Source organism: Vombatus ursinus, unplaced genomic scaffold (assembly GCF_900497805.2).
Source record: "Vombatus ursinus unplaced genomic scaffold, bare-nosed wombat genome assembly UNPS02014826.1, whole genome shotgun sequence".
Lineage (NCBI taxonomy): Eukaryota > Metazoa > Chordata > Mammalia > Diprotodontia > Vombatidae > Vombatus > Vombatus ursinus.
In genome coordinates, this window is record NW_020954604.1 from 10674994 (window position 1) to 10689198 (window position 14205).

Below are 14205 nucleotides of genomic sequence, written 5' to 3' on the forward strand. Positions count from 1 at the left end.
TGACTGGGGTAATGAATCTAAAAGTAAGAATAATTAGTGAAGGATGTTTTTTTTTCCTTGTTCACATGTTGACATGTATTTGCTTGTTGACAATACCAAATAAACCTCTTCATGTTTTTTATTTCTCAGCTGCTAGTAAAAGTTTTAACTATTTTCCTTCCTCAGTTCTGTGAAGAGTTTAAAGAAAAGTGTCCCATTTGTGTCCCATGTGGCCTGAAGTTGGCTGAGAAAACACAAACTCCTATAGTTAGACACTTTGGCCTTCAGATCCTGGAACATGTTGTCAAGTAAGAAACTCGTACTTACCTGAGATCATTCTGGCTTCATATAGCCTGTAGTTTTCCCACTGAACCTTCTAAATGTAAGGATTGTTTTTCTTTTTCTGGTGACTTCTGCTGTATGGGTGGTCTTCCTGTTACTATACAGAATCCTATCCAAGGAGGTTTCCTGGTGTAGGTGGAAAGAATATTGGACTTGGAGTCAGCAGAAATTGGGTTAGAATCCTGCCTCAGGTGCTTCCTAGTTGAGTGAGCATGGTCACTTTACTTAATCTCTCTTGGCTTCAGTTTCTTCTGTAAAGTGAAGCTAATACCTGTAGTATAAATCTACCTCACTGAGTTGTTGGGAGAGTCTGGGGGCATGATGTGAGATAAGTATTTTGCAAACATTAAAGAAATATATAAACATTCAGATTCTTATGTGGTCCTTCTGGTTCTATGTTTCTGTACCTCATGACCCTTCTGAGAACCCTGCTCAGGTCTCGAGTACCTGAACAATTCATGTATGATAACTAGAGTAGCATTATCCAGAAATGTCTAAAGCCCCTACATGCCAGCTTCCTAATTTTAGTCTTCTGTAGGCCAACTTGCATTGCAGCAGTTGGTGTTCATATACTAAACTAGATTTATACTGGCATTGTAAATATCACCTTAATATTTCAATAAAGTGATGCTACCTGACTAGGTAGCACCAAGATCCTCTTACCTGTCTGAGCAGTTATCAGGTGTATGTATTTACTTTATCTCCATCAAAATGAAACAATATTAGATATTTTTGTGTATATGGATTCCCACTATTAGCTTTTGTGCACATTAAAATCTGTTCTCAGAGTCATGCTGGTATTGGGGTTGTAGACCTAATCTGGATTCTCTTTAAGTCCAGTCTTCAGAATAAGAGTATTTGTATACATGTGGAAACCAAAGGTACACTTGTCAGTAGATTCTTTAATGGATGTGACAGCATAAAGCTGGGCAGGGGACAGTGCTATTTCTTTTTTAAAATGTTGAATGTCTTGTCAGCGTACATCTGTTGCATTTCTCCTTTTTGCTGGCCAGGTTTCGGTGGAACAACATGTCTCGTCTAGAGAAGGTATTTCTAAAGAACAATGTCATGGGGCTGATATCAAGTGTAAGTAATGAGTAGTTGGAGAACTTCTGCTAAGGGTAGATTAGGCTGAGGTGCTGCTTTTTAAAAAATGATTTGGGGAGTGTGATGTGAACAAAAATCAGATAATGTTGTGGGGATTTTATAATGCCATTGGGGAGGGAAGGGGAGGGGGGACAATGGTGTTTCTGTTCCAAAAGGGAAGAAGGTCCTGCCTGTGGTTTTTGTGGTAGTGAAATAATGATTTTAGACAGAGTGGTCCCTTATAAAAACTGTATTTTTTCCAAATTGCTATGAATGTGTAAAATTTGCTGAATTCAAAAAGTGCTTCATAAATTTCATTCAAAGGGCTACCTGCATAAATGTTTCAAGCACAATTTAAGTATTTTGTCATTACTTTATATATTAACTTCTTTAAATGGTCATTTCTTGGTGTCTAAGCTTTTTAGATCTGACTTAGAATGCAAGGCACCCATTTTTCTGCTTTCTTTCTTTTACTGTTACACTAATAGTTTACATTGTGCAAGGTGTTTGTGTTGGCAGAAAGAACCAACAGTTCGAAGTTTTGACCAAAGCCTTGGAAAAAATGGTTTCTAGCTCTTTTGTCCACAAATTATTTTCATCCTTGTTAGTGAAAATTCTTACTTGGATTGCAGTTTCTCTGGTTTAAGAAACAACCTAAATCTCAATTAAGTAGTTTTGACTGGGGTAGGGGAAGAGGGGTGGGGATAACTATAATAGCACTATTAATGAAGTACTATATTTCAAGCCCCAAATCTTGTTTCCCAACTTACTCTTTTTTATGCTGTCTTCACCGCCTGTCTACATACTTTCAGTCCCTCTGCTGCCTCCCAAAACAGAAGGGAAGAAGTATGAGTAGAAATTCTATTATATTTAGATAAAGAGAAGCTTCAAATCATCCTGGCGTTGAGTACCAGCTATTATTTGTTGAACAATCTTGTGAATTTATAAGAAGAGGTAATGGCATAACTATAGAATTCTTCAAACACTTTGGACAGCTGTGTTCTTATATCTATTTAAAGTAGTGCTGCTTCTATGTTTTCTGTATTGCTGTCTAGCAGTGTTTCTAAAACAGACTTTATGTATGTATTGGTCCTCTTTCAGGGGACTCAAAATATTTTGGAGGAAGAAAGCCACATTAAAGATGTTTTATCTAGAATTGTGGTGGAAATGATCAAGCGAGAATGGCCACAGCATTGGCCCGACATGTTGAAAGAATTGGACACCCTCTCCAAACAAGGGGTAGGAAGTACAACATACATTTGTCTCTTAGTACCTGAAAGGGCTTCTTTGAAAGCAACTACAGTTCATTTGAATTTGTAGAATGAAGCATGTGATTAATTTATTAAGTTAGTCTGTTATATTTTCTCCAAAACTTCAGACTAGTAGTTGTAGATAGCTAAAAGAAATCCTGTTTCAGTCAAACTTACCTGATTAATATTCATTGGTGTAGGAAACACAGACAGAACTAGTGATGTTCATCCTTCTGCGACTGGCAGAGGATGTGGTGACTTTTCAAACACTACCCCCTCAAAGAAGAAGGGACATCCAGCAAACACTAACCCAGAACATGGAAAAGATCTTCAGCTTTCTGCTTAATACTCTTCAACAGAACGTGAACAAATATCGGCGAATGGTAAGAGGAATCCCCTTTTTCCAGAGATGCAGCAAATAAAAAAGTCTTATTGTTCAGGTGGGATAACATTTCTGGATATAGTCTCTAAGGATGGATAAGAAAAGCAAAAGCCTTTGCATTAAGGCAAAATACATTGGCTGGTAGATGTGTCTCAGGCAAAGTAGTTTAGTGGGTAGAATCTATTTGGAGTCTGGAGGACCTGGGTTTGAATTCTGCCTGAGACACTTAGTAGTTCTGTGGCCCCCAGGAAGTCACTTAACCTCTCTGGGCCTCAGTTTCTTCATTTGTAAAATGAGGAGGTTGGATTCAGTGATGTCAAAAGTTTCTTCCAGCTCTAAATTTACGATTTTATGAACTGGAAATGACTTTCTTAAAATCTAGTGCCCAAAATTGACAAGGAAAGGGATCCATTACCTTTTCAGTAAGGAATCCTGGATTTTGCTGTAAAGATAAAGGTCTATTGCAACAACCATTAAGTACCTATTCTATGCAAAACACTGTACTATTAATTAGACATCTAATATTTGATTGACATTTTAATATTTACAAAGTCCGTCATTTGACAGTGAGGAGTAGTATGCTCATCAAATTGGTATCTCATTAATCCCAGTCTTTTGGTTGCTTTGATTCCTTTCAAGGAGTAGAAAAACTGTTGAGCCCAGTATTAGTCTTTGACACAGCGTTGTCCTGTTGAGACTTTAGCTTTTCAGAAAGGGGCTAGTTCAATATTGTCTTCTCATTAATCCCTGTAGGTGAGAAGAGGCATTTTGATTCCCTTGTTTCTAGAACGCAAAAACATTCCATATAGGAGGAGAATTTTAGTTCTTTCCTATAGCAGCGTGAAACTCTGGTGCCGTTAGCCATTTGGTTAAGTGTAAGAGCAAATGGGAAAAGGAGTAAGCATTTAGCTAAGTGCCTTACGAATATCATCTTATTTAATTTTCAGATACCTTGGACTGGAAGCTACACTAAAGCTTTTGTTTGTTTTTTGAGGCATTCAGGGTTAAGTGACTTGCCCACGGTCAAATAGCTAGTAAGTGTCTGAGTCCAAATTTGAACTCGGGTCCACCTGACTTCAGGGCCAGTGCTCTATTCATTGTACCACCCAGCTGCCTCCACTAATGGTTTTAAAAGAAAAGTGCAGAAAATACTTTATTTTAATATGGGAGGGGGCGGGAGACGGCCCTATTTTTTCTATTTTCTCAGGCTTAGCCCACTGATAGAATGGAAATGGGTGGGGTTTGTTGACTGAATATTCCTTGGGGATTAGCCAACTTTCTTAGAAAGTATAAATTATTATGACTTTTTGCTATAAAATTGAACTAGTAGCCTATAGTGAACTATGAATATAGGCTTATTTTGTTCCTAGGGGAGAAGTTTGATTTATAGCCTGAGAAGTATAATCGAATGGTTGTGACTTAATGGATATTTTTCAACTGGTAGTGGAATCCTTTTGGTTGGATAAATTGGTACACCACAAAAAAGAAGGTATTTCAGCTCTACAAATGTATAGTCTCCGAGCATTATCTGGAAGTTATCCTTGTTCACTGCATTGTTCTGTTATGCTAACAACATGCTGGGGTAATTTTAGGGCTGAATTTGGTAGCAAGTTAACAGGTATTTATTATGTGCCAGGCACTGTGCTAAGCACTGGAAATACAAATACAAGTAGAAAGAAAGATAATCCCTACCCTCAAGGTGGTTACATTCTAATGAAGGAAAAGTATGGTAAAAGGAAGTAGAAAAGGTGGGGAGAGAAGAAGATGGTGGAGGAATTCCTGAATGGAGCATGGAGAGGAATGAGACTTGGCTAACTGGAGACTTAGGGAAGAGCCATCCGATCAGAGGCAGAGGATACTTAGAGGTTGTGAATTCTAGGGCCAGAGTGAGACTTCAAGAGGAAGAGCTGGGGCAAGGTAGAGAAATCTTTGAGTGCAGAATTGTTTATTTTAAATGAGGGTAGCCTTCAGTTTTAAGAGAGAGGCTTTCCAGACAAAAATTAGATTTAAAGTATATGCTCCGGGTGTAAGCTACTTCACTCTCCAACTCCAGTGTTCTTGTCTGGCTTTGGCCAGTGGTTTTCAGAGATTCTGAGGCTGTGGATACTTCTGTTTGGGTTTACTTTTCCCAGAGTTACAGTCCCTAGTCTTGTGGTTGAGCAAGCCCGACAGATGATAGCTCAGAACATCATATAGAGTAGTAGGCGGAGGCAGTGTAGTAGAGTGAATGGATCTCTCGGCTTTTGGTCAGGAAGCTCTGGATTCTAATCTGGCCTCAGACACTTATTAGCTGTGTGACCCTGGGAGAGTCATATGTCTTAGTTTTCCTTGTTTGAGTGGGTTGGACTTGATGATCTAGAGGGTCTCTTCCAGTTCTAAATTTATGATCCTAGTATTTTTGTGCCTTCCATTTAAATTTCTTCATCCTCTAAGGCTTTTACTTGAATGTTGTGCCCCAGCAATTCCAAGACATACATTTGGAACATTGCAGTTCACTCAAACTTTGTTTCCATTTCCAGATTTTGACAATTCTCAGATATTGGAGAATAGTGCTTAGGACAATGCCTGGTACAAAGTGAGTGCTTAATAAATAATTAAAGATGAGATAAGCAGGCACAAGCATCATACTCTGTCATTCTTACTCTTACCTTGGTACCCAAGGGACCTGAAGAATCAGAGTTGAAATAGTAGAAATGCAGCAAGGGAGAAGTTAGTGGCAGTACTTTGACTGGATCCGTTATATTACCACTCTTCACGCAGTATCTATATTCCCATAGTGAAAGGAACATGCTTCTTACTCTCATTACATTTCTGCTTTACTAAAGTAATTATGTGGGGCAACTATGTGGCAAAGTAGATAGAGCACTGGGCCTAGAGTCAGGAGACTCATCTATGAGTTCAAATCCACCTCAGACGCTTAATAGCTGTGTGACCCTGGGCAGGCCACTTAATCCTGTTTGCCTCAGTTTCCTCATCCATAAAATGAGCTGGAGAAGGAAATGGCAAACCACTCCAGTATCTTTGCCAGGAAAACCCCAAATGGGGTCTCCAAGAGTGGGACCTGACTGAAACAACCGAACAACAGCAAAATAATTGTTGATGAAAGTTTTGAAAGGGTTCTTTACTGAGAAAATAGAAACCATCTGACACGAGCTTTTTCTTTTCCCCTGTTCTATAACTGGGACCATCTCAACCTCCCATTCTCTCTTGCATTGTTATAGTTTTTGATTGAAATGGCCCTTTGCAAAAGCCAAGACTTTGATCCTCATTCTACTTGCCACTTAAGTCATCCTATTCTCTCTTACTAATCTTGAATCTCTTTTTGTGTAATACGTACACGTTTGGGGGTCCTCCAACTTAAAAAATAAAAAAGTGGAAAAAACCCTTCACTTGACCCTGCCTTTCCTTTGAGCTATTGTCACATATATTCACATCCATACTCCTTGAATGAATATAGTTATACTCATAATCTGCACTTCTTTTCTCCCATTCATTTCTCATCCCCTTACAGTCTGACTTCAAACTCCAACGTTCATCTGAAAATGCTCTCTCTGAAACCAGCCATCTCTTGATTGCTAAGTCTAATTGACTTTTCTCAGTCTTCATTCTCATAACATCCCTGCAGCCTTTGGCACTATTGATGACCAGCCCTCCAGGAGAGTCTCCAGGCTTAGATTTTTTTTTTTACATTATTATTTCCTGGTTCTTCTCCCTCTCTGATTTCTTCTCGTTCTCCTTTGCTGGATGCTCACCTATTTCCTGTCCCCTTATAGATATTCTCTAAGACTCAGCCCTGGGTCCTTTTCTCTCCACCCACTTTTAGTGATTGCATCAGATCTCATAGGGTCACTCATCTATATGCAGACAAATCCCAAATCTATATATCTAGGTTTAATCTCTTCTGATCTATAGGCCTTTATTACCAACTTTATGCTGTGCAACTCTGTTAGGGGTGTCAGTGTCCACAATTCAAATTTAACACATCCAAAATAGAATTCATTATCTTCCTCCTTTCCCCACCTCAGCTTGTACCTCCTTCAAACTTCCTTGTTTCTGCTGAGAGCACCATGATCCATCTAGTTACCCAAGTTTACAGATTCTTTCTCACCTTTTATATCCAATCATTTATCAAGTCATATCAATCCTATTGGCACGTCATCTCCCCCATCCTTCCCCTCTCCACTGAAATGACTCCTAGCTAACTCAGGCCTTGACCCCGTCACCATGCCTTAACCATAGTAACTACCTCTTAATTGGGCTTTTATTCTGTAGTTTTTCTGCCCAATCCATCTTCCACACAGCTGCCCAAGTAATATTCTGAAACTCTCCCTTGCTTAAAAGTCTTCAGTGGCCTTTAAAATAAAATAAAAATTCCTGAGCTTAGTATTTAAAGTGCTTCATAATCTGGCTCCAGATCATCTTTTTCTTTATTCTGATAATTCTTTTTTAAAATTCAATTTCATTTTCAGTTCCTAATTATCTCTTCCCCATCCTTCCCCTCTACTTACTTAGAAGGCAAGAAAAACAAAACCCTTCACAAAGATGTATGGTTACTCAAAACAAATTCCCACATTATCCATGAACAAAAAAAGAAGAAAATATGCTTCAGTCTGCATTCTTGAGTCCATCAGCTCTCTATCAGGAGGTAGATGTCATGTTTCATAGTCTTTTGAAGTTGTGGTTAGTTGTGTTGATCAGAGTTCTTCTTAGTCTTTGAGAGTTGATCATCTTTACAATGTTGCTGTTGTGCAAATTTTTCTCCTGGTTCTGCTCACTTCACTCTGTATCAGTTTATGCAAGACTTCCAGGTTTTTCTGAAGCCATCTCCTTCATTGTTTCTTACAGCACAGTAGTATTTCATCACATTTATATACCATAACTTGTTGGGCAATTTCTCAATTGATTTTCATCTCATCAGTTTCCAATTCTTTGCTACCACAAAAAAGAGATGCTGTAAATATTTTTGTACATATGGGTCCTTTACCTCTTTCTTTGATTTCTTTGGGACATAAAACTATTACTGCATTTGTTCAGTCAAAGGATATGCACAGTTTAATAGCTTTATGGGCATAGTTCCACATTTCAGTCCTCCTTTTCCCATGTTTCTATCATGTTGCTCCACTTCATGTACTCTACTTATCAGCCAAACTGTCCTGTTTGCCATTCCCCTAACTCAGCAGTCCATTTTCCACCTCCATGCCTTTGGAAAGTGCCCCCCTCCCCACCAATGCGTAACCTTCCTACATAACTCTCAAAATCCCTGGCTTCCCTCAGGATTAAGTTCATTTGTTAGCATCTACGTTTTTGACATTTTTTTTTTTGTCCTGAACTTGAACACACATTATGTAAAATGAGCCATCTCCATTTATGTTGTAAAGGAAATGAGAATTGTACATGAAATTTTAAGTCTCTTGCTTTTCTTTTTAAAAATATAATAAAACCATCATGTAACTTTTCAAAGATGTCCTGGTTGCTTATAATACCCTCAGGCCTTCTTTTCGTTATCTTTTTTTTTTTCCCCAGCCAAAGGTAAGGTTTATTAGAACATCTGTCATATTGGGCAGACTCTTAAGGAGTCTGAACATGGGTAAGCAGTGGCTAGATTTTAAGAATCTGAGCAGTGGCTTCATTATCGTTTTTAAAAGGGAGAAACCCTTAAAATTCTTTGCTTCCCATTCCTTTCATCCCCATTGGAAAAAAATAAAAAACAAAAACTTTGCAGCAATATTACATAGTCAAGCAAACAAATCCCTTCTTTGGCCGTATCATTTGAAAAAAAAAAAGTATGTCTTATTCAGCATCCTGAGTATATCTCATTTCTTTTTTGTTTTTTGCTGAGGCAGTAGAAGTTAAGTGACTTGCCCAGGGTCACACAGCTAGAAAGTGTCTGAAGCAGTATTTGAGCTCAGGTCCTCCTGACTCCAAGGCTGGAGCTCTCTCCATTGTGCCACCTAGCTGCCCCAAAGATAGAATTTTATATTGTTTTAGATGAGGCAGTTGGGGTTGTGACTTGCTAAGAGTCACACAGCTAATGAGTGTTCTGTGTCAGAGGCTGTATTTGAACTTGGTTCCTCCTGACTCCACGGCTGGTGCTGTATTCACTGGGCCACCTAGCAGCCCCCAGTACATCCAGTTTCTGTCTGAATATTGTCTACTTTTCCTGTGTTGCCTTTTCTTAAACTCCTAGTTCTCTATGTTTGCTCTAATCAAATCATCTTGGATTTGCTTACCTGTTTTTTTCTTTGTATTGCCCAGTAATCTCCTTGAGAGCAGGGACTGTTTTTCATTTCTATCTTTGTATCCCCATAGCCAGAGTGTTTTTCATACGTGTTTAGTAAATGTTTACATGGTTTGTGTTAGGTCATGGAGTATAGTAAGTGATATCTTTTTTAAAATTGCAGAATATTTAGTTGAGGAAAAATTCATAATGAAATGAAATTTATCCTGTAATAAAAAATTAAAAATTCAGATTTTTGCTGACTTAATTTATACAGAGTATCGATTTATACATACTTATTGAGCTTGTTTTAGAAGTTACCATAATCTAGTCCATTTTTGCTTCTAATTTTCTCCAAGAGATACTATCTCAGAGGGGTGTTATTCTGAAGGATGAAGAATAAGATGTATTAAATAGATTTTAAACCTCTATTCCATGATTTCTCAAAGGTGTGTCTTCACCTTTTGGATTGGGGAAATGGGGAAGAATATTACATAATCATTGAACTGGATCCTTATTCTTTTTTTTTTTTCCCCTCTCCTCAGAAAACAGGTACTTCACAGGAGCCAAAGGTAAGGACTGTAGAGTGTTAGGAAACAGCTCATAACTTATAGCAAAACTCTTTAGTATTTGCATTTATAGGTAATACTTAAAAGTGGTTTTAAGTAATGGAGGCCATGGTGTTTCTACAGTGTCCTTGGCCAGTCATTTGGCTGTGTGTATCAGAAGTAAATCATACAGATCTCTGCTTCTGTAGTCTTAGATAAAAGTATGTTACTTGGTATTTGTTGAGAAAATAGATTTGTTTACAATAATTATTGATAGGAATTTATAGACTGAAGTGACTGTATTTGAGGAAGAAACTTCTAAGTTCCCTGCTGTATAGATGCTACAACTATTAGAATTGAAAAGAATCCTCTTTTTCAAGTAAAATTTGAAATAAAGGGTGAACTGTAACTAAGGTTTATCTATCTTTCACCTCTGATCCTTCAGTTTAGCCAGCATTGATTAAGCATCTACTGCAGACCTGCATAACCTGCAAACTTCTTCAGGCAGCAGATAGGTTAGACTAAAGACAAACTGATGATGGTTGGTTGCCATGGGTCATGTGACAAACGGTGTGAAGTAGCAACCCTACATTTTTCTTGGGCTGCCTTAAGTCCTTTGGCGGGCTGAGTGTTGTGCAGGCCTGATCTAATCTGTGCAAGGAAGTTACTGTGTACAACAAAGAAGAAAAATTCAGCTCCAGAGAGCATACAGTAAGAATATTATATACATGCATTTAAGTATATAATGTGTTCACAATAAGGTATAGTGTGGTAAAGACAAAAGAACTTGAGATAAAGTAATCTGGAATATGAGAGGGGAAGAACCCTTTTAGCTGAGGAGCACAATTACATCTACATATTTATCTGTCCATTTAGGCCCAGGCTAACTGCAGGGTAGGGATAGCAGCACTCAACACCCTGGCAGGCTACATTGACTGGGTGGCCATGAACCACATTACAGCTGAAAACTGCAAACTCCTAGAGATGCTGTGCTTGCTTCTGAACGAACCTGAACTTCAAGTAGGAGCAGCTGAATGTCTCCTAATTGCAGTCAGCAGGAAGGTATGTTGTTTCCTAGTTAACAAATGTTTCTTAGTCATTTATTACGTCCTGGACACTGTACTGGTTACTGGGACTGCAGTGATGAAATAAAGTAGGCTTTGTCCTTAAGGAGCTTACAGCAACCTAATAGGTCACATAAGGTATGTATATAAAAAAACAAAGAATAATTATTCTAATATAATTTCAAAGGAGATTAGAACCAAGTTCTTTGGGCGACTCAAGTAGGATGAGATATTTTTTCAGTTGGGGGTAAAGATGTAGAAGAGACTTATGAAGAAAATGTCAACTAAGCTCAGCCTTGAAAGACGTGAGAGGTTTCAGAAGAAGGAAACGAGAAAGGGAAAATGAGGACAGAGAGATGTCTGTTTTACTCATGGTAAAAACAAAAGGATACTAAAAAACAATAAATTCTATTCAGAATGCTGAGTGCAGGAAAAGAGAGGGTAGTGTAAACCTGGGAAAGCAAATTTTGGAGGGCTATGAATAGCCAGGGTAAGCAGTTTGGACTTGATCTGTTAGGCAGTAAAAAGCTACTAAGTATTCTTAACAACAAAATGAAGTGATAAGAGGTATGCTTAAAAAGATGGCAGTGTAAAGAGTAGGTTAGAATAAGGAGAGACTGGAGTCGGGATGACCAGTTAGTCTCTTACTGACAATCCAGGCCAGAAATGAGGAGGACCTGAACTAGGATGTTAGCAGTGGAAATAGAAAGGAAGGGATTGATTTGAGAGATAAAATTGTCAGGTTTGGTCAGTTGATTGGATGTGATTGAGAAGGACATTAAATATAACTACCCAGAGGTTGAATGACTAAAAAGGATGATGGTTTCATCAATAGAAGTAATAAAAAGTAGGTTTTGTAAGGAAGGTGAGATCAGTCTTAGGTATATGATCTTGAGGTGTCTGTTGGACTTCAAGGTAGAAAAGCCTAACTAGCAAATAGAACTGTGGGATTGAGACTCTCAGCTCTGGAATGATAGAGGAATCATCTGAATACAGGTGATAATTGAAACTATAGAGGTCAATGTAATACCCCAGGGAAAATTTATATGAAGAGAAAGATGGTCAAAGGCAAAGCCTTGAGGGAATAAACATTCAAGGAGGCAAAGAGAAAAGAATCAGCAAAGGACGCTGAATTGGTCTGATAGAGAATGGATGAGGAAAAATACGTAGAGGACAATAGCAGCATGAGAGCATGCAGAGGAGCTTTCTATCATGCTCCACTCAGATACCCACCACCTACCCTCAAAAACATCCCGGTGAAGCTTAGACTCTTCTACCCACAGGTAGAGGTACTGTATCCACAGAGGGCCCTTCTTCCCCCAAGTTATTTGGAGACCCAGGGACAAGCTAGGGTAGGTTGAGGGTGAAGTGCAAGCAGCACTTGACCCTAGGTAGGTCCATACTGCCTAGCAACACCCAGCTGTCCTAATGGCTATAGGAGTCCAGCTAGTGAGAGAATCCTCAGCATTCCAAGAGGGTCCAGCACAGCACTAGTGGGCTACCACCATAAATGACAGAATGACTTGGAATACAATTTTGCAAAAGGCAAGTGATGAAGGTTTACAACCAAGAATAGCGTATTCAGCACAACTCAGTGTGATGTTACAGGAGAGGAAATGAGCCTTTAGTGGAATAGAGGATTTCCAAGCACTCCTGATAAAAAGACTTGAACCAAATCGACATTTTCAAGTGGAAATGCGGCTGCTAAAAAGGTATACATGTTTATGATGAGTTGTTCACGTGTTAATAGGGGGATAAGGAAAAAGAAACCCAGCCTAAGTAGTCCCTGAAATCTGTGTTTGAAACCCAGCATAGGATTAGCCCCAGAGCCCAGCAGCTAGGGGAAAGGATCCAGTCAGAACCTGTATCAAGGCCCTAGAGTTCAGTGGCAAGAGGGCACCTCCAGGCAGAACTTAGTACTGGAATAGCCCCAGAGTCCCTTGAATGGGGCCTCTTGTACTCTGGAGCAAGGAAGCCCTACTCATGCTATTCAGTTTCACAGCTTGATCAAAATGTATCTCTGCCCTACCTCATCCTTTCCCTCACCCTCAAACTAGATAGTGAAGTGAAATGAGTAAATCATGGGAAACTCTGAATACTATGAGAAAAATGCATTGGAGAAGATACCCAGGAATAAATCCTGAGTGGTATAGCTGCCTCAAATCCAGGTAAAATCTTCCAGAGGAGAAAATGTCCCAACCATAGGAAATACAGGAGTACCTAAAAGATATGAATGAAATAAAATACCGAAAGAAGAAGCTAGAGTAGAAAGGATGGCAAGGACACCTTTAGAACAGATGGTGAAAAATCTCACCAAAGAACTGAATGCCCTGAAATGGGACAGACAGAATACAACTCAATGAGACAATAAGAAATAAAGCAAAATTTTAAAACAGAAAAAAATTATCAGACTATCTGAAAAATGCCATCAAAAAAAAAAGTCTGTATACCATATTTCAAGAAATTACAAATGAAAACTGCCCAGAACTCTTAGAACCAGAGGGCAAAGTGAAAATAGAATATACCAGTCAGATGAACAATCTCAGGACTATCATAGCCAAAATAAAGAGCTACCAGGGCAAAGAAAAAAAAATAAAGCCAAAAAATGGTGTTCAGATACCAACAAGCCACGATAAAGATCACATCAGATTTAGTAGCTGGCCACATTAATGACGGTATTGCAAAAGTAAAAGTGATGAGGGTTTACAACAAAGAATATCCTATTCAGCAAAACTAAGTGTAATGCTGCCAGGGAGCAAATGAGCCTTTAATGGAATAGAAGATTTCCAAGTAGTCCTGATAAAAAGACCTGAACTGAGTCGATATTTTCAAATGGAAATGCAGCTACCTAGAGAAACTAAAAAGGTACACATGTTTATGATGAATTGTTCACATGTTGATAGAAGGTTAAGAAACGAAAGTCTTCTCAGAACTCTGATATCTTTAAGGGTCAGAGAAAAGATTGAAAATGACAGATGGTCTGTAGATGATTTTGTTCTTACAAGAAGACAGAATTGGAAAGTATAAGGGACTATACTGGAGAGGAAAAGAGGAAGGGAAGAAAAATCACTATTGCCTAGTAAAAGTGCAGAGAGTAAAAAGTTTGTGGTTATAGAGGAAGGGATAGGAAGGAACCAGCATCTTTTATCTGAACCTAAGGAAGATAGAACACAATTACACACATTTGCATGCACATGCATTTCAGTATATAAATGCATTAAATTCAAAAGGGAAACACAGATGAAGGAGGGATGGAGAAAGAGGTCTAAGAGGAAGGGAATAGCTAAAACGAAACTTGAATATTGGAAAAGAACATGAAGCTTGGGGATTAAAAGAA

At 38.6% G+C, this 14205-nt stretch overlaps 1 protein-coding gene across 1 annotated transcript in view; it reads left to right on the plus strand.

Annotated features, from left to right (window-relative positions):
• Positions 1-14205, plus strand: part of XPO5 (exportin 5) — a 58984-nt gene that overhangs the window by 1320 nt on the left and 43459 nt on the right. The window contains exons 2-7 of the mRNA XM_027838461.1: positions 166-287; positions 1335-1407; positions 2509-2646; positions 2858-3040; positions 9802-9828; positions 10681-10866. Coding sequence (XP_027694262.1) covers positions 166-287; positions 1335-1407; positions 2509-2646; positions 2858-3040; positions 9802-9828; positions 10681-10866 — 729 coding nt within the window. The remainder of the gene's footprint in view (positions 1-165; positions 288-1334; positions 1408-2508; positions 2647-2857; positions 3041-9801; positions 9829-10680; positions 10867-14205) is intronic.